Source organism: Aotus nancymaae, unplaced genomic scaffold (assembly GCF_030222135.1).
Source record: "Aotus nancymaae isolate 86718 unplaced genomic scaffold, 86718_ANA_hifiasm-v0.15.2.pri h1tg000036l, whole genome shotgun sequence".
In the NCBI taxonomy this organism is placed as follows: domain Eukaryota; kingdom Metazoa; phylum Chordata; class Mammalia; order Primates; family Aotidae; genus Aotus; species Aotus nancymaae.
Window position 1 is genome coordinate 58437284 of NW_026988450.1, and position 20488 is coordinate 58457771.

General features: G+C 39.1%; 1 protein-coding gene across 1 annotated transcript in view; it reads left to right on the plus strand.

Annotated features, from left to right (window-relative positions):
• Window positions 1-10304, plus strand: part of PKHD1L1 (PKHD1 like 1) — a 151828-nt gene extending 141524 nt beyond the window's left edge. The window contains exons 74-78 of the mRNA XM_064384533.1: window positions 1105-1256; window positions 1661-1807; window positions 2149-2302; window positions 6792-7066; window positions 10097-10304. Coding sequence (XP_064240603.1) covers window positions 1105-1256; window positions 1661-1807; window positions 2149-2302; window positions 6792-7054 — 716 coding nt within the window. The 3' untranslated portion in view covers window positions 7055-7066; window positions 10097-10304. The remainder of the gene's footprint in view (window positions 1-1104; window positions 1257-1660; window positions 1808-2148; window positions 2303-6791; window positions 7067-10096) is intronic.
• Window positions 10305-20488: the final 10184 nt, after the last annotated feature.

Sequence of the window (20488 nt, forward strand, 5' to 3'; positions counted from 1 at the left end):
GGAATCTGAAAGACTGAGCCTTTTCCCAAAAGAGTCTGCATCATCCAAAAGTGACCTTTTAAACTGAAAAGGACTGAAATGCCTTAGGACTGTGGAGTTCACAGTGTCATGTCAGACCTGCTGGCCCAAGATGTTACCTCCTTCTTCCTGATCACTCTGAGCTTTATGGCTTACCTTTAATGGAAGAAACTCAGTGATTTGAGTCCTCAAGGCATGATTCTGGATATAGAAAGTACAAGGGGTTAGCAAGGCCTGCAATACACCAAAATATTATCCTAGTTTACAGTTGTTTCTTAAAATACCAGTCTGACTTCACAGAGCCAGTTTAAAAGTGGTTTTAATAATCCTGCTGATGTGGCTGTAACTAGGATTTTAACAGCAGGAACAGAGAGAGTTAGAAATTGATAATGGATTAGATGTGGTACAGTGGAGAGTTGAAGGAGCAAGGATTTAGCAAAACTACCAGGCTTCTGAAAAAAGGAATATGATGCATCAGGGTATCACTTTTTAAGGTAAGGACCAATATAGGGCCAGAAGGTTTAAGAGGAAATCCCAGACCTACCATGCTAGAAAAAGGGAACAGAAACTACATGTAATGTTAAAAGTAACTGAAAATTGTCAAATGTCCAAAGCAAGTAACAACTGGTTAGTAATTCAATAACTTTAGCAACTAATATATTAATACACACTCATAAAATGATAGATTCTAACTATCCTTCCATTCCAAAATTAACACTCTATTTTTTAAAACGACACATGATAGAAATGCATGATAATGCTACATTGGTAAACAAAGATTGACTTGAGAAAGTTTTAAATTTAGAGACATATATTCTTCCACTATGTTTTCATTCATTTTTCTTGTATCTGTTTTATCTACCTTTGTTTTTCATTTAATTCAAACTTAAAATATATTCTCCTGAGTTCTTCATTTTCCTGTTCTCATTAACATGACTGTTGTGTTTTGCTCAGGTAAGATTAGAAAGCCTTAGACTCCTATAATGTGATGGAACAATGCAAAGAAAGCTAAAGTGAAAAACTCTCATGTGTTCTCACAATTCTATACTTTAATAATTCAAATGTCATAATACTGTTTCCCCACAGGTCAGATGAAATTATCTGAACTCCAGGAAATTGCTGGTTCTCTTGGACAAGCTGTAATATTAGGAAAAATCAGTAGTATCCTTGGATTTAATATTTCTTCCATGTCTATTACTAATCCCCTCCCCAGCCCAAGTGACTCTGGCTGGATTAAGGTAAGAAAATGCAAATAGAAAAAAAATGCATTTTTTGCTACTTAAAATATAATTACTTATTTCTTCTTTTAACTCTTTCTATTTCAAGACAATAATTTGGAAGGCATGTCTTTATTATTTATTGTTGACTTTTTATAGGCTCGCTAAAATGATAATAAAGTTGTCTGAACAAAGGAGCATATCTTCCAAAAATTGTGTATTGCTTCCAAATTTGCCTTGTTTTGCATATTTATAACAATCCTTCATAAATTTAATGGAGGAAATATCGTAATTATATTAATTTTACATATTGAGCATATTTTAAAATAAATAATGAATATATTACACTCAGCCTGGCTAAAATGAGTTTGCTGCTGAGTGTAGTTTATCATGTAGAAACTGGTTCATCACTTGTCCATTCACAGGTAACTGCCCAGCCAGTTGAAAGGTCTGCATTTCCTGTTCACCATGTTGCCTTCGTGTCCTCACTCTCAGTGATCACTCAGCCGGTGGCAGCACAGCCGGGACAGCCATTTCCTCAGCAGCCTTCAGTAAAGGCAACAGATTCTGATGTAAGCCATAACTCAAAATTTTACTTAAGTGAAGGAATTAAGCTATAAATTCTAGAGGGTGAGCCAGTTTCATTCATCCTGGTGTGCTGGCCACCTGAGGATCACACAGCCCCTTTAGAAGTTGGACTAATATCTAAATAGACCATCTCGTACTGTCTTAAAATGTTCATGTTAAATGAACTTCTTCTGCTGCTCAGATTTATGAACTCTTCGTGTGGAATAAGGAGCTTCTTTAGATTTTCAATTTATAATGACACATTTTTAAAAATAAGGTTTTAAATATATTTTTTAAAGAGTGGAAATAAGGCAACTGTTATAATTCTCTCCTTTTTTTTTTAAAGGGTAACTGTGTATCAGTTGGAATTACTGCACTAACTTTGAGGGCCATACTCAAGGACTCCAGTAATAACCAAGTTAGTGGCCTTAGTGGAAATACAACAATTCCATTTAGCAGCTGTTGGGCCAACTACACAGACCTTACTCCCCTTAGATCAGGTGTGTGCACTATTTTGGATCTTCACATATATACCCATAAATAGAGATAATTATAATGTTCTTTTGGTGAACAAAGTATTCTATAAAACTCTGGTCAATAAATGATAGAAATCAGAATGCTATATTTTGCCTTGTTTCAGAAAATATTTAATCTAGCTTAAAGTAGATTTAATGGCTGGGCCTGTAATCCTAGCCTATAATCTTAGCACTTTGGGAGGTCGAGGAGGGTGGATCATGAGGTCAGGAGATCTTTTCAAAAAACCAGCTCCTGGGGCCCAGCTGCTGTGTAAACTTCCTTGGGGTTTTGTTTACATAGGTAAAGTTAGAACTGCCTCAGTAATGGCAGACTGCCTCGGTAATAGCGGATGCCCTTCCCCCCACAGAGCGACCATCCCGTCAAGCTCAAACTGCTTCGCTGGCTGTGAAACTCAAGCTAGTGCATTTCAGATTGCTGGTCTTTGTTGGGGTGGGATCCACTGAGCCAGATCACCTGACTCTCTGCTTTCAGCCCCCACTTTTTCAGGTGAATGGGCAGCTCTGTCTCCCAGGTGTTCCAGGTGGCAGTTGAAACAGCTGCCCAGATTTGTGCGGGTTTTTGTGCTGGAAACCCATGGCACCAGCTGAAACAGTCATCCTGGAAACCTGCAGCACTTGTCAGCTGGCAGGTGGGAGTCTCCTGGTCTGTGGGCCATAAAGACTGCAGGAGAAGTGCAGTATCTGATCTGGAGTGCCAGAGTAGCTGGAAAAGCCCCCGATGGCCTCTGTTGGTTAGGAGGGGGATCCTCCAGTTTGTTGCACTTCCTGTGTGAGGGAGTGCCCCACCCTGCCTCAGCTTGCCCTCCTTGGGTACACCCACTGTCCAACCAGTCCCATTGAGATGCACCTGGTGCCTTGGTTGGGAATATGGAGATCACTCGCCCTTTGTGTTGCTCTCACCGGGGACTGTGCTCTGGAGCTGTTCCTATTTGGCCATCTTGGCCACACACCCCCTTTTTAACATACAGATTTTCAAATTCAATAAAAGAAAAAGTAGGCTCATATAACTTTGATACCTTAAGGAGGAGTTCAGAGTTGGGCTAGAAAGTTGACTGTAGTCTTTCTGAAAGCCAAGGCAAAAGAGAAAATGAGTATTATCATAATTTACAGTACCCATCAAATAAAGAGACCAGTTGCTGTGGAGAATTAATAATATTCTCTGAGAACAGAACTAATGTCTCCTGTGACTTCTCAGAAAGTGTGCACAATTAATCTGTATTAAGTGATATCATCATCATTGATGCAGTAAATACAGCCATGACTGCTACAATTATGTTTTTTAAATACTATCTTCATATAGGTTGATGACATGACTCTGATTGGTAAAAACCATCATACTAGGGCCTGAATGATATATTCCCAAACAGATCTCTCTTGGTGATAAAATGTAGAATATCTAAAGGAATGAAATGGATAAACTGCTTACATTTGAGAAAGGCCTCCATTGTTGTTTGTTCCAACCTCGGGCCCATTTAAGACAGTTAGGGGCCTTAACGTCTGAAAAGGCTATGTAGAGGCACCCCCATCAATTTTTTTCCCCTGATTGTTTTGTTTCTCCATGCTTTGGTAGTGCCCTACACCAGATATATCCAGTCTGCCTACTGGGCAGCAGTATCTCAGCCTAATGTTTGATAATTAAATGACAATGAGTTCAGTGTTGTGCTCCTAGATAAGTATCTAGTGTTCCACTGCTTTCTGGTTAAGAGCAGAGCTAGCTTCTTTTAACTATCAGCCCAAATGGAATGTTTTTATGGGAAATGAGACACCTGACAATAACCCTACTGAAAGGATGTTTGCTTACCTCCTCATGAGGGTGGACCCAATAAGTGCTCAGTGGCAAAGACCCAACCTTGTGACCAAGGTCTTCAAACTACAATGTTTCAAAAGTACCCAGGATCACTGGAGCACAAACACACTAAAATAGGTTTTGGCATTTTGCTGTGGCAACAAAATAATAATTAAAGCACTTTTCTTTAATACATTAAGTTTTCCTTCAGAATTCTTGGAGTGTCTATCTCACTTGCTATGGAAAAGCACCAGTGCTCTTTACCTGTCCATCTGTCCGTCCTTCCTTCCTTCCTTCCTCCCTTCCTCCCTCCCTCTCTCTCCCTCCCTCTCTTCCTCCCTCCCTCCTTTCCTTTCTTCTTCCCTCTCTCCCTCCCTTCCTATAGTGTCTATCTCACTTGCTATGGAAAAGAACGAGTGCTCTTCACCTGTCCGTCCGTCCGTCCGTCCGTCCTTCCTCCCTTCCTCCCTTCCTCCCTCCCTCCCTCCCTCCCTGCCTTTCTCTTTCCCTCCCTCCCTCTCTCCCTCCCTCCCTCCTTGCCTTTCTCTTTCCCTCCCTCCCTCCCTCTCTCCCTTCCCTCCCTCCCTCCCTTCCTGGAGTGTCTATCCTACTTGCTATGGAAAAGAACCAGTGCTCTTCACCTGTCCCTCCCTCCCTCCCCACTCTTCACTCTTCACTCTTCCCTCCCTCCCTCCCTTCCTTCCCTCCCTTCCTTCCCTCCCTTCCTCTCTCCCTCCCCACTCTGTCCTCTCTCTTACCATCTCCTTCTCCCCTGCCCTCTTCCTCTCCCTCTCCCCTTTTCTTCATCAAGTGTGGCATCTCAGTTCCCTGGTTATGTACAATAAGGAAAGTCAAGTATAGGTATCTCTTCATTATTTTTAAATCAATTAGTCAGTTTGTAGATTAACCACAGTAAAATTATAATAACAATAAAGCATTAGTGAGAAAATTAACAGAACATCTTTCACTGACTCTTTCTAGCAGGTTACCCCCACAGTCACTGCACTGAAGGAAATCCCCTTGCTGATCAGACTGCAGCCTGACAGGACAGCACCTCTCTTCTACATATAGCTACATAACGAGCAAAGCAGGGTACTTGGATAGAGGAGATATGGGTTGTGGTTTCTAACACAGAAAATGGTGATGGAAGAATTGGGTGAGAAACAAGTGGGAGAAAAAGTTCTGAATAAAGAGGGTATTGCTAACAGACATTGGGACATAATTTGTTTAGCATCCTATGTGATGTTTAGTGTTTGTTTCAGTTTCTATTGCTATGTAACAAACTAGCCCCAAATCTAATAATTTAAAACCATTTGATTTTCTCACAATTGTGTGGGTCAGAAATTTGGGCCGGGATGACTCATCTCTGTTCCACAACATCTGGGGCTTCAGCTGTGAATTTCTATTAGCTAGGGCTGGCTAAGATGGTTTTATTGAGGTTATATCTCCATGGACCTGATTCTGGATTTTGGCTGGGTTCTTCAGTTCTCCTCTATGTGGTCTTTCCATAAGGCTAGCTTGGGCTTCGTCACAGTACTTCCAGAGGAGAAAATCAAAAGGACTACCCTAAATAATTTGCTCATCAAAAAAATTAATAAAAAAATTCACCTGTCATAAAATTCAGATTTTTTAATGCAAAAAGAAAAAAAAAATTTAATATACCATTGTCAGGAATTGTCAGTGACAGAAAATTCTATAGTACAGTGCCCATATATCCTGAAAGTTATATAATGACTTGCTACTGTTCATGAAACCACAGACATGATCAAGATCTAATTATATTCTCTTCCAAAAAAAAAAAAAAAACAGAAATGACTTTTTGGAAACAACAGAGAAAACAGATGAGTAAAAACTTACAGGGCTGTACAAATATTAGAAACACCATTCTGTGTGGTGACTACTATTAATGATAGCAGTAGACCCAAAAGAAATGATAGCAAGGAAAATATGTTGGTTGTCTCATATTAAAAACTCTGGGAAGATTTAACCTGGAGGTTAAGTAATATTTGGATGGGGGCTCTTTAAGTTTTTTACATTCTAAACACAAGTAACAATGTTTCTAAAATGTCTACCTGAAGTAATGAGAAAGGGTTACAGTCTTGTAATACAAAAATAGCATCTAACTTCAAACAAATGTGAAAGATGGTAGAAGTTTTTGGAATCTGGAATCTGAGTAGAGGGCATATGATTTTTTGCTGCATTATTCTTTCAACACTTTTCTTGTTTGAAATTTTTCAAAATAAAAAGTTCAGTATCCATCCCCACCTCCCCCAACTGAGACCGATGCTTCTCCACTCCTAGGTCAAGTATGAAGGGGTGAAACAGATTCAACACCTTCATCTCTCTTCCCTATTGTCCCTCATGTCCATTTCCAACAGCCTTTGCCCTGTCCTGGGCACTAGGAAGGGGCCCTAAGAAGAAGGTATTGCTGCTTCAGAAAGAAAATCTACCCGGCTTCCCCACTGTTCAGTTAATGGGCAGATTGAATTCATCTAACTCTGAGACCCTGTCTACACTTGCCTGTACTTAAACTAATTTATTTAACTCAACTTTCAAAAATATTTCATCAGGATCTAAATAGCGTTTTTTCAGTCAATGAAAACCAAATTAGAACTGTTTGAAAACAAGTAAAAACAAATCAAACACTATGATGCTTTTTTTTTCCAGGTAAAAATTATAAGATTGAATTCATACTGGATAATGTTGTTCGGGTAGAATCCAGAACTTTCAGCCTGCAGGCAGAGTCTGTCTCTAGCAGCAGCAGCAGCAGTGGCAGCAGTAGTAGTAGCAGCAGCAGTGGCGGCAGCAGCAGCAGCAACAGCAAAGCATCAACTGTGGGTACATCTGCTCAGATAATGACTGTAGTAATTAGCTGTCTGATTGGAAGAATGTGGCTCTTGGAAATATTTATGGCTGCAGTTCGACTGTGAATATAACTTTAAGTAAGTAGAGTTCATTAAGATAATATTTCTCCACATATTGAAGTACCAGTATTTACTGGGTAAAGGCTGTGTGCACAGCTCTTGTGCATGGTATTACTGTGGGGACAAAGAGAAAGTAACAGCCTCAATGGCAGAGACAAGACAACCTATGGAAAGTGTTATTCACTACATGTTGGTCTCTAAGAATGTGGTGAAACAAGGCTGGGCACGGTGGCTCACACCTGTAATCCCAGCACTTTGGGAGACTGAGGCAGGTGGATCACCTGAGGTCAGGAGTTTGAAACCAGCCTAGCCAACATGACAAAACCCTGACTCTACTAAAAATAAAAAAAAATTAGCCAGGCATGGGGGTGCGCAACTGTAATCCCAGCTGCTCAGCAGGCTGAGGCAAGAGAATCGCTTGAGCCTGGGAGGCGGAGGCTGCAGTGAACTGAGATCCCACCACTGCACTCCAGCCTGGGTGACAGAACGAGACTCTATCTCAAAAATAATACATACATACATACATACATAAAGTGGCAAGTAAAAGTGCAGGTCATGTCAGAACTCTTTTTGAATTGCAGGATGCAGATTCTTAGCTTGAATTGATTGGGCAGTAAAGTGATCACTTAGCTGAAAAGTCCAGAAGTTGTCTGGTTTCTCAAACAGCTGGATCTAAGGACTCAAATGATATCTTCCAGAACCTCTGTCTCTTTTTTAATCAGCTCCACTCTCTTTGGTGTTAGCTTCACTCCCAGGCTGACTCTTAATCACCCCAAATCCTCATTACAAAGGTACCCGTTATCATCCTCTACCGGCCCCTCAGCCAATGCAGACAGAGCTAACCTCTTTCTCAACAGTTCAGCAAAAGCCCCAAAGCTATGTCATTGACCTGGCTTGGGTCACATGCCCATTCCTGAACCAATCATTGTGGCCACAGCATTCTAATTAGCTTGGCCTGGGTCACGTGGGGTAAGGTAATGAGAATGGTGAAGGTGTGGTTTCACTAAGGAAAATAAAGATGCTAGTAGTACTGGAAGTGATAGGCAGACAGAGACACTGAATATTAGAGAAATTACTAAAAAGGAGAGGTTCCTATATGATTAGAGATGACTGCACATGTCATTGCATTATCAACACATGAAAGTCAGAATTGTATAAAATATATAAGATTTGGAGAGGGAGGGAAAAGGCACTCAAGAACAGGAACATGATAGGAGCAACGAAAAAATGGCAGTGGAATAAAACATCTTCAGTTATACATGTTTAGCACAGAATTCCTCATCATCTCCTTCAAATATACTTCTCCAGCTTCCCCATCTCAGTTAATGCCAGTGCCATTTTCGCCTCCATATTGCTGTCAGATTTAGGTTACGTAATGCTAACAGTAATCTCAAATCCTCAACTATTTCTCACTACATGAAAAAAATATAACCAACATCAAAGGCCTTGAAATCAGATTTGAAGACTGCCTCCTTGTACCAAATCATTTCCAGTAAGAATTCTCTCCATCCTACATATTCCCTATATCTATACCTAGGCTGTTTGCCTCTACTCACCAAAGTCACCTCTCCCAGCATCCTTCCAGTTCTTGCTCAAATGCCACCTCATCCAGCAGGTTTCCCTTCTTCCTTCCCACTCTACATTTAATTCTCCTCTCCCTTTGTCTCCAAGTGCACTTTGTGTTTGTACTATTATTACAGTCCTTTCTATAGTGTACTTGTATTAAGCTTATATTCAAATCTATCTTCCTCACCAAATTGTGAGCACTTAGAAGACTGTATACCTTACATATTATAAGTACTAAAAATGTGGTTTAATTGATTTTAAATCTTGAAAGTGAAAGTTAAGTCTTTACCTCTGAGTTAAGGGGAGATGTTGAGTACAGGGGTATTGTAGGCAAATTGTAAAGAGCTTTGATTGGAACATATTAACCAGTTTGTAATTCATTTAATGGGGGAGAGTTTCTGACAGGTTAGTGAAAAAAAGTCACATAAGAGATACTGTATAATAAAGTTGAGGAATTTGAGGTGGGGTAACAATTTAGAAGAATACTAAAGCATATTGAACAATGAAAGCCAATACTAGATTTTAAATTTAAATCTAAAGGATGAGGGGACATAGTAAGGCTGGGAAGTGACAAAACAATCTGGAGGCTGAAACAAACCACTGGGGTCTTTCTTAGAAAGCCAGAAAACAAGAAGAAGGAAATCCTTTCTTCTTTCCTAATGGCAGAAATCAACTGGAGTCCAGTGGTCAAGGGAGAAGCATAGTTTGCAGAGACCCTGTCTTGGCCTCTTATAGCTGATGATAGATGGAGTTTTATGTTATTTTTATGCCAATTTTCTTGTCTCCAGAATAGTAATAAAAGTAAGACCAGTTGTTTATTTTACAATAGGATGACAAATATTTCTTTATTTCTTCCCAGAAGCATTAAAATATAAGATCTAATTAGCTAAATATTGCTCAATATATATTTGTGCATTTTGCATTGCCTCATTAAGTGCAAAAATCTTTATTGAATTTCATCCTGCTTACTCCTGACAACTTTGGTACTTTACCAAATTAATATAATTCTATTTTCAAATAATTAGTAAATGATATAGCTCCTAAGTTTTTCCAGGACCTTTTCCAAATAAAAAGACTAATCAATGTCTTCTTTTTTCCTACTAAATAAACTACCATTTTTCAATTAAGATATAATTTAAACACCATTAATGAATTAAAATGCTGGATTCTTTATAACTTTGCATTCTGAACTAACAATATACTACTTTTAAGAGAATCATGAAATTTCACCAAATAAAAGACCTTATATTTTAAATGTGTATTTTTAAACGTGAAAAATAAAAAATCTTGTATAAGCATCAAAATCTATAAATTTCTACCAAAAAAACCCATTACTGATTCTAACATTAAGTGGGTAAACTTTGAAATACTGTTAACTATACCATAAAAAAATGAGAAAAGTTAAAATTAATGAAATATATTATAAATTATACTGTATGCTATTACTACTTAAAATTGTTTTGTATTGTTTTCATTTTTCAGGAAGCTACTAAAGTGCTGTTCTGAAGAAGAGGCTGAAAATAAAAATACGAGAATTGCTTGTTTATTAGCTATTTTGTTGTGCAACAGGCAAAAGTCTATAGCATTTTCATGAAAATATACTAAAAATATTTTTATAATATATAAAATGTACTAATTAACTTTAAACACAAAAATCAGATTTCTTCAAAATATAAATTTGTTTTGATTATTTTTATTTGTATATTCTTATTTCATTTCAATAAACTTCCAGAAATCTGTCATTTGGAAGTAGATATGACACCTCTAAGTTACTGTACCAACAAATCATAGACTCCTTTAAATAACTGAAAGTGCTTGTCTAGTTCAGACTTAAGCTCTTTACATCAGATTGGAAGCATTTTAAGTATTTTTCTTAATACTGGGGCAGGGGGATGGTTCTTATTTTCTCTATCAATTTATAAGGCTTTGATTTCCAACAATCTAAGCCATTCTAGTTTCTAAGGATTTTGGAAAGATGAGTTTATTTTCACACAATCTGAGTTGCTGTCATTCAGATTCACAGTAATCTCAGGAATTCTAGACTGTCCTGTATTTCTGGATTTGCCAAACTCTGGCCAATATTCTAAGAAAAGTTTTCTTGTCCTTGGAATGAGCTCTTGGAACAAGTCCAAACTCCTTCTCTGCCTATCCCTCCTTCCCACTCAAAACTGCCACTACGAAAAGGATGACTCTCCTCAATCTTGGGCACCAGTTGAGGGTGTTCCCTCAACTGGTGGATGCGTATACACTGTTTACTACATGAATGAAGCATAAAGTGTGGGGACGTCGACAATAGAACAGAACAAACTTATTTTCAAGAAGATAAATTGTAGAATGCAAAGAAGCTACAGACTAATGCAGCTAAGTTAAATAAACTCTCTAATACTATTAAAAATTGCAAATTTTTACTCAGAAAATTCTAAAGGGAATACTTAATTTGACAGAACTCCCAATAAAGACATTGTAGCCTTATCCAGAGCTGGTAGATTTGGTACTCACGAAAGTTACCTTCCAGCAAGTGACACTCAGCAAACATTTGGGACAGCTGAGAGAATTCAACAAAACCCATACCTTTGTCTCTTGTATACCATCTCCTGGTACATGCACCTCAGATCATTGTTAAGCTTGCTTAGCAGAAAATGTATAAACACTTACCAAGTAGTAAAATTAAATATCTTGGTAAATGTGGCATTTCACTCATTTGAGCAGTGTCTGTTAAGTGTTCTAGTAAGTAGGAAGGCTACAAGAAATAAGGTGCTATGCCTTCTCTCCAAGAGTTTTCAGATATTCGGGGAAAGAGTGGAAACAGACCATTTCAATACAGCATGATCACTGTCTCAGGGAGAGAGACAGAAAAAAGAGAGGAGAGGGGAGAGAGAGAGAGAGAGAGAGAGAGAGATGGGTGGAGTCTGGGTGGCACAGACAATGGCACTTGCCTGGGAGAAAGAGCATCTTGTGAGTATGGAGATGGATGAGGGGCAGCTTCCAGAAGATGCCCAGGATGAGTGCTGAGGAATAAAGCATGGGATTAAGGAAAGCTGTCTCAGCAGAAAGCATGGTGGCAAGAGTGAAGACCACCGGATAGCAAATGCCCTGAAGGCAGGGGCTTTCCCTTATACAACACTTTTTTCCCTGTCATCTAAAAAAATGTCTAGTACTGGTGGAGGGTACAGTTTTAACCAGATACTCAAATAGAATTTTTGGCTAAGACAAAGTACAAAAGCAGATACCAGACAAAGATGTTACACTTTTTAAATTAGGAAGCTTAAAATAGTAGGGATTTAAAGGAGGATTTTTGAAGAGCAGTTCTTTGGAAATGGCTGTGCTGGGGATGCCCCTTTTCAAAGGGAAAGGAGTGAGGTACTAGCTCCTAATACCAAGTAAAAAGAAAAAGACTTTCATTAGGCTCATAAAAAACTTAACAGGTGTTATCTGAGGTTTGGGGCACACAATGGAGTGGTGTCTGAGTCGTGGCTAATGCATCTAACCAGAGAGTAGCTGGCTGAAGTAGCTGATAGCAGCCAAGTCTAGGGCTGTAGTTTAGAAGGTAACAGCAGAGCATCACCTAGAGTTTCTTGGGCAAAGGATGTGTCCCATGAATATGATGTGGGCCGTGTGTAAGAGAGAGAGAGACAGACAGAGAGAGAGCATGAGGTTGCTAGCAATATGGAGGCTTTATGCCTTGTTCAAGAGGGCTACCTAGAAGGGGAGTAGAAGGAAACTGGGAGAGGACCACTGGAGGCCTAGGGGCTGCAGAAAAAGTTCAAACAAACAGCTAGAATAGAAAGAGTTACAATTTTAAAGGAACTGCAGATAAGAGGTCCGTGACAAGGTAGTCTTGAAAGTATACATGAAAGCCCCTTCATGAGGAACATTTGCCATGTCCAGAGAGCATTGATACTTGATTGTACAGCACCAGGTACTAGAGCACTTTTATACTCCTCTCAGTTCCAACCCTGGTGGGGTGAAAAACCTCTGTTCCTGAGATAGGGAGGGGGAAAGAGACCCAACATGGGCCATTTCATGCTAAGACTTAAAAATCAGGCTTCCTAAGGCAAATCAGTTTACTTTTCATTCTGTGATACTTCCTTTCTGTTAGAAAACTAAATTCCAAAAACTGCAATTCCAGCATCTATGAAACAAATTCCTACATTTGGGTTCTGGAAGAGATACAAAAATATTCTTCACACCAGAACACTGTAAAAGCCATAAAATTGTCCACCATCTGTATTTTCTTACCTAAAGGTATAATTCAGTCCACTGGAATTTTTTTGTCAAGATTTTTTTGTTAGTTTTTAATAAGGAAATTTTCTAATACAAGTTATGTGGCAATAAAAGGATTCTAAAAATTGCTTCTTAGCCACAGACTTTTAAAAAGTTCCTGATTTAACTGCTTTAGGTTTCTGGCTATCTGCTTTTTAAGAACTTTCTAGAATTATAATACGTAATTGCTTATTCCAGACAAATTACAATTTAATTACTACTTTTAAAAATGCTTGAATTATTGGAACCATGGGCAATGTGGCTTCACATATCCTTTATTCATATGCTAAGCAACATTTATTTTTGCTTTTAAAGTTTTTGCATTTAAATAATATTTCTCTGAACATTCCTTAGAAATTGATGTTTAAATTCTTAAAATAACTTTTAAGAAGTGGCTATCTAGCTCTTGAACAAGTCATAAAAATCCTTTGGTGTGTTAATACTCTTCTATCCAAGACCTGAAATGTTGGTGAAGTAAATATATTGTTCCAATTTTAGTCAAAGAAACAGAGAATAAGAAGTTAAGAAGAATAGCTTTTTGTATTTCTCATAAGTGAAATGTTTATATCTTGTACTACTGTCTCTACTCCTTTCTAAATTCCATCACCTTCTGATCATTGCAGTGACTTCTAGATGGTTCATCTGTTTTTACCTCTTATCTATTATATCCAAAAGTGCTATTTAAAATACCCCTAGCACTAATAATAACAATTATCAATAATAAAGGTTTATCACATGTTCACTACATGCCAGACACTATGCTGTGTGCTTTACATGGACTCTTTCCTTGCAGCAGTCCTATGAGGATAACCTTATTCCCTTTTCCAAATGAAGAAACTTGAAACATTGAAAGGTTAGGTAAAATTCCCAAGTTCACAGAGCTACTAATGGTAAAGTCGGGATTCAAACCCAGACAATTTAACTCCAGAGCCCAAAGTCCAACATTTAATTGCTTCCCACTTTTCCTCAAGAATGGGCAAGTGCTTCATTGTGAAAAGTGTTTACTTCAAATTCCCATTCAAATTCTTGGTTTATACTTTACCACTTTTATGCCCTCAGACAAGTTCTTAGTTTTCCTTATTCTCAGTTTCTTCGACTATAAAATGTGGAAAGTGTGGTATTTGAAGACTGATGGTATCATATATATGACATGTAACACAGTGCCTAACAGGCGGTAAGTTTTCAATAAATTATAGCCACTCTTGTGGTTTTTATTTCCATAATGTTGCCTATATCATGTCAATCCCTGGCCCAGTAAACAGTTAGGCTTCTTGTTACACTGGAACAGTGCCTGGCATGTAATAAGCACTATGTGAGTGCTAATTATGAGAATTATTGGGGTGGGCACAGGGCCACTTAGAACAAAGACAATTTCCTAGCTTCACTTGCAGTGAAAGTGATCAACTTCTGTGCATTGGGTTACAAAAACAGACATTATCTCATGGCATATTCTAGAAACTGTCCTTAAAACATAGCTATTATGCATCCCTTTGCCCTTCCTTCACCCCTTCCTGTTTTTCCTGCTACGTGGAGCAAGAGGGCTCCAGAGACCTGGAGGATAAAGGCCAGTGCCTTTTACTGCTGCCTAACTTTTATTAGGAAATCTCCTTATTAAAAATCTACAGAAAAATCTTGACAAAAAAAATTCCAGTGGATTGAATTAAACCTTTAGGTAAGTAAAGACTACAGATAGGAAACAATTTTATTGCTTTTACAATGTTCTGATGTGAAGAATATTTTTGTACCTCTTCCAGAACCCAGAGAGCTCAGCTCAAAGGAGTTTGGGTTCCTGGCATTGTGGTGCCCTATACTACCATCCCTTGCTCCTTTAGGGTCTCATTGTTATTTGATGATGATACTAATCCTAAAAGATATACCTCCTGCTTTCACCAGATGTCTGAGATGGCAAAATTTGAAAGGAACAAGAGAACAGAGAGTTAATCCTTCCTACTGCGAAAGGTGGACAATGCCAGGGTTAAAATACCACATGCATCTTTGAGTTATTACCTATACCCTCCCAAATGGAAATCCTTAAACCTTGATCTGAATCCATTAGGTGTTGGGTTGGGGAACCTACTGAAACAGTTGGGGGGTCTTGTCCTTTTTCTAAGCTCATCAGTGGGCTTTTTCATCTTCCCTGTGATGGCAGCAGCTTCAAGCAGTGTTCAGTCTCCAGTGAAAGAAACATTAAGATTTATTCCACAATTTCCCTTACCCAGAGAGTAGCTACAAACACATTGTATAAGACCAAACAGGAAAAGTCTGCCACAGGGGACACAGTAGGTACTTGAATACTTGTGGGCAGTCTGACCAGCTACAAACCTCTTACCGCCTTACTTGCAAGTCCTAATATAGTACTGTAGTTATTATAATTCCATCATTCTGAAATTAGAAAGATGGTCATGAAAAAACTGTTTTTCCTAAGAATGCTGTTCACCCATGAATGCTGATTTTATTAGAGAAGTTTTTTTGGGGGGTTACGTGTTATGTATTCTTTCAACTTCTCTGAAGTGCTTAGCACACTCCCCATGGTAAGTGTTAAATAAACTTTTTAATAAAACAATGATTAGGCAGCATGATGAAACTTTTTCTCTCCTAGCTTTTTGAGATTAAGAAATCTTTTCAAAATATTACAGAAACTGCAATTTACCCTTACAGCCTTAATGTTTGAAGTAGCAGTGTATAAAATTCATACCCAGTTATAGACTGAGTAATTATGGTTGCTATGGTAATGGGCTCTGTGCCTATGAGCAAAAAAAAATAATTCCTTTTGTGCAAGATATTTATGACTGTGCCTGGCTACATAGCAAGAGCATTTTCCTTTGGTTTTTCATTACAGTAATTTATGCATTTAGGCAGATGATCATATATATATATATATACACACACACACACACACACACACACACACACGCACATATATTCTATAAATTCTTAGGAAGAAATAAATTTAAATTTTTCACATCAAACATTTCTAATATGATTATAATATGGATTTAATTTTCAAGTAAAAATAATCCTTAAAGGATTTAATTTCAAATAAGAACTACAGTAAAAAAAATAGATTCCACCATGAGGAGTTAATTTTCACTGTATGAAATGTACAGTACACATAGACCAACTCCTTTAACAAGAAATTCTGGTATGCCTTAAAGGGCCATAGGTGGTTAGAGAGAGATCCCAAGACAACAGTTCAAAATTAAGAGTTTAAAAAGCAACAATCAAGACACATATGCTCCCAAGTGAATTTGAATTGATGGAAGACTAAGTTACCAGATCATTTCGATATCTAGATGTGCTGAAATGATGGACACTGAGAAGAGAGAACAGACAAAACTTGGCAACAGATCTTGTTATGAGATAAATATCCCAAGAGTATTGAATAAAAGCCTGGAGAGAGAGGGGAACGGTTGTAGGTGTGCTAGTTCTGACAGCTGCTCTTTCACCCTATGCCTTTAAAACAAAGGGAAGAAAGGAGGTAGAAGTGGGGTATGGAGAGTTGATTTCTGGCTTTCCCTGTTTCCCTATGTTAATGTATACATGTACATTAACATGTATACATGTTAATGTAAAAATGTAAATAAAGTAAACACGTCTATTTTTGGTTGCTGATGTACATAAAGTTCACTTCTATTCCTTGGAAGCACTATTCCATGTTGTGAGCTAAAGGGGATTGCACTGATCTTGAAGATAATAAATCTGTTTGTTTCAAAGCTTTCACCAATTTATTGCTGTGTTTCCAACACATTTACACATATGGTATAATATTTAATTTGCAAAATAAATCCATAAAGCAGGAATTATTAACCTAATTTTGCAGATGAGAAAACTGAGGCTTCAACTTGTTCAAGGTCAAAGTCATAAGGTCCATGATGCTGTAGCTCAATGAATGAGTCTCCCATTTTTACTTTTTCAATTCATGTACAAGATAATGTTACAATCTACTGTTTTTGTTGGTTGTATGAATCTCAATACATTTACTGTTAGAAATAACAAAAGGCCTTAGACTGCCAGATCCTGTTCAGATCAACTCTACTTAATTCATAATACAGATGAACTCTATTATAAGTTTAATAATGATGCGGACATTAGCCAGAGGTATGATGTTGCTGATCCTCACTAATAAACATAAAATGAGAATTCACCTCTTCTTTTTATTTAAATTTATTTCTACTAAAAGATACGGATTATTTTTCTTGATTTCTATCCAGTCCCCTTCTGAAGGAACCTGGTTAACTCTAAATTGCTACTAAATCTTGAGTCTTCCTGTATTGAGCAATAAAAGTTACTGCTAATTATAGTAATAATTGTGAGGAAAATTTTATTTAAATACTTCATGGAAAGTTAATTTTCATTCAATAGAAAAGAAATAAAAAATCTGCTTCAGACTGTTTGATTTCTCTATTAAGTGATTGACTCTAACTAGTATATGGTGATTTCGAATATTAAAAAACAAGTTACAATTTTCCAGAATATTAAAGTTTATTATTTTGAAAGCAAGTAAAATTCTCCAGTAGTAAGATTAATAAAACAATTCCTTAAAATTATCATCAGAAAATCCCATGCTTTCAAATGTGTCTGCTCAAAGCTGTCACTCTACGAGTAGCAAAGCTTTGTTTTACTTGATCAAGAAATGAATGTGACTTTATGATCTGTATTCAACCATGAACAGCTGCTCATTAATAAAAAGGCATTAAAGTCCAAGTTAGAACAGCAGGTCTAAAATTGTGTTTGAGGAAAAAAATCCCACCCTTTGGTGAAAAGCCAGGGAAATGGGTTGGGAAAGATCTCCAACTAGAGAGCTGTGTTTGCAGTCTGCTCCTACCTCCTGGGCCAGGTCAGGTGACAAGGCTGGAGTTAGCCCCAGCTGGAGAACTCAGAACAAAGCCTATGTAGGCTTTGAAAGTGGTGGGCTGGAGGCTGATAGTGTGAATAAATCAAGCTGGCGATTGGGCAGAGGCTGATCAGAAGCTTTCAAGTGGGCAAAATGGTTTGGACACAGAGAAGGCAGAATTAACTCTAGTCCACTGAGTAAAAAGAAGTTTATATATCAGGTTCTATCCCTTATCTTCCTCTCATTTGACATTTGGTGGTTCCCCACCCCCACCCCACACAAGCTTTGGGCAGAGGACAGGACTTAAAGTTGCTTGTTCCCAAGAAGTGGTCCCTAAACCCAATCCCAAATTATTGACTTGTGATCCCAGTCATGGGCTTACTATTTAACAAGTAAAGATAATTTTAAATTATTCTTTTATAGGTAATTCTAAAGTAAACTTTAAGTTTGCAGTCTTTAGTGAGCTTTGTTTTCTGTTTTGCTATTGTGTTGGGAAACAAGTACTCAGTAACTAGCTGTTTCTGGAAAATTATATACCTTTCGTTTTGTTTCATTTGGAAATGGCAAATTTAATAAAGAAAGCTGAAGAATAAAGGAAAAGAAGAAAATATCCTGGGGCATAATAAATCATTTAAAGCAAACATGTAACTCTTTAAGAAAAAAAAATTCAAAACATGTTTCTATCCAAATATAGGTTATTGGATTTGTTCCTGTTTTTATTTATTGATTGATTTTTGTTTGTTTGTTTTTTGAGACAGGTCTTGTTCTGTCTCCCAAGCTGAAGTGCAGTGGCCCAATCACAGCTCGCTGTAGCCTTGACCTCTTGGGCTCAAGCGATCCCTCCCACCTCATCCTTCTGAGCAGCTGGGACTACAGGCACGCGCCAAAAAACCTGGCTAATTTTTAAATTACTTGTAGAAACGGAGTTTCGCCCCGTTGCCTAGGCTGGTCTTAAACTCTTGGGCTCAAGTGTCCCTCCTGCCTCGGCCTCCCAAAGTGCTGGTATTACAGGCCTGTACTACCGTGCCCAGCTAGAGAATTGGATTTTTTAAATCCAAAAAATTTTAGAAATTTTAGATTGGAATTTGGGGATCAGAATTCTAGAGATTAAAGTTAGAGCAGGTGTTTAAGGGACTGCCAGGGGCTGCATGGCCTTTGGGAAATGCAGTTACTGGAAATGATATTGTAGTAGCGCATTAGCAGTAGTGCAGTAGTAGTAGTAGCTGAGGTAACAACTATTATCTATGAATGTTTGCCATATGCCAGGCTCTGTGCTAAGAAAGCGTTGCAAGCATTACTATTCCATGAAGTAGGCACTAGTGTGGACATTGTACTGATGAGGAAATTGAGGTGAAGAGATTAAATGATTTTATCCAACTTTACACAGAACCATTCCAGAGCACGAGTCATAAACATATCCTTCCCTTCTTGGAAATTAAATTATTAATAAAAACGTGGTGCAAAATGAAAGGAGGACGGTGGTGGTAGATTATCACAAAGTTCACAAAGTTAAGTGCGTAGGGGGTTGCTGGGTCAGGGTGGGAGAACAAAGGCAGTTGTAGCAAAAAAAAAAAAAAAAAGCATATAAAGAAAAAGGCTGGTTGAGGAACAATTTGCATAAACTGATTTTAGCCTTAGACCATATTCACTTCTCTCTCACCAGTCACTTTGCAACTGTGGAGCATAGTATTCTGAGGGTCCCTTGCACATAATAACTGAGAACTCGATCCTTTTCATAGCATACAAGATAAAAAGAAGAATCAGGCTGCAAAGAGAGAAGCATGAAGGAAAGAACATCTCAGGTTGAAAGAAGGGCGCGTGAGGAACAAATGCATGGACACGGTGAAGTGCCACTTCTTAATATCTAGTTAAACAAAATTCAACTAAAAATTACTAGGAGGAGGCTACGTCCTGAATGAAACTCCTTATTCCGCATCTCTGAGGTGGCAAAATACCTGAGGGGAGGGGGTCGGAGATCCCTCATTTGTTGCAATGTAAAGTTTTTTCCTTGGTCGCATCTGACAGAGGGGTTCTGTGGGCTGAAAAGAAAGAGGCTCGGCTGGAGCGGATGCACTCTGGAAGGAGAAAGTAGGGACGTCTGGCATAACCATGCGCTCCGTGAAGAAACAGTCAAAACAGCTCGCAATAGTCCCAAAAAGCTACCCCTCACCGAACCTAGCGTGCCAGTCGCCGCTTGCCCCGCTCCCGTCGCTCATTGGTTCCCAGTCCCGACGTCTGACCCGTAGCCTCTCACCCATTGGGCTAGCCAGGACGTCGGGTGGAGTGCAGAAGTGAGGGCCTGGAGACAGCCGAGAGCCGCCTTAAAGGATGGCGAAGGGGGCGGGGATAGAGGAGGAGTTGGGGGCGGGCTTCCCGAGGAAGGGGCGACCATGGCAGCTGCGCGGCGGCAAAGCTGGCTGCTGCGGAGCTCGCGCCCGGCTTTGAATGAGCGGGGCTGGGAGTGAACGGGCGGAGCGCGAGCTCGAGGAATAGACTGGCAGCGCCCGTGAGCGCGCCTTGAGCGCGCGCGCGGCCCGCGGCAGCTCGGAGCCTCCGCCGGGCGGGCGGGGAGGGGGAGGGGCAGGTGAGTGTGTGCGGTTCGCGCGTGCCTGCGAGGGACTATCCTCTCCCTACCCCCACCCTGACCCCAGCCCTAGTCTTTGGGGCACCTTTTGCCTTTCGCCGTGGGCTCTTCGCCTCGTCCTGTACTTCCCGCCCTCCCACCTTCCCTTTGCCCCTCCACCCGACCTCCCCAAACCCCCCACCGCTGCTCTGGC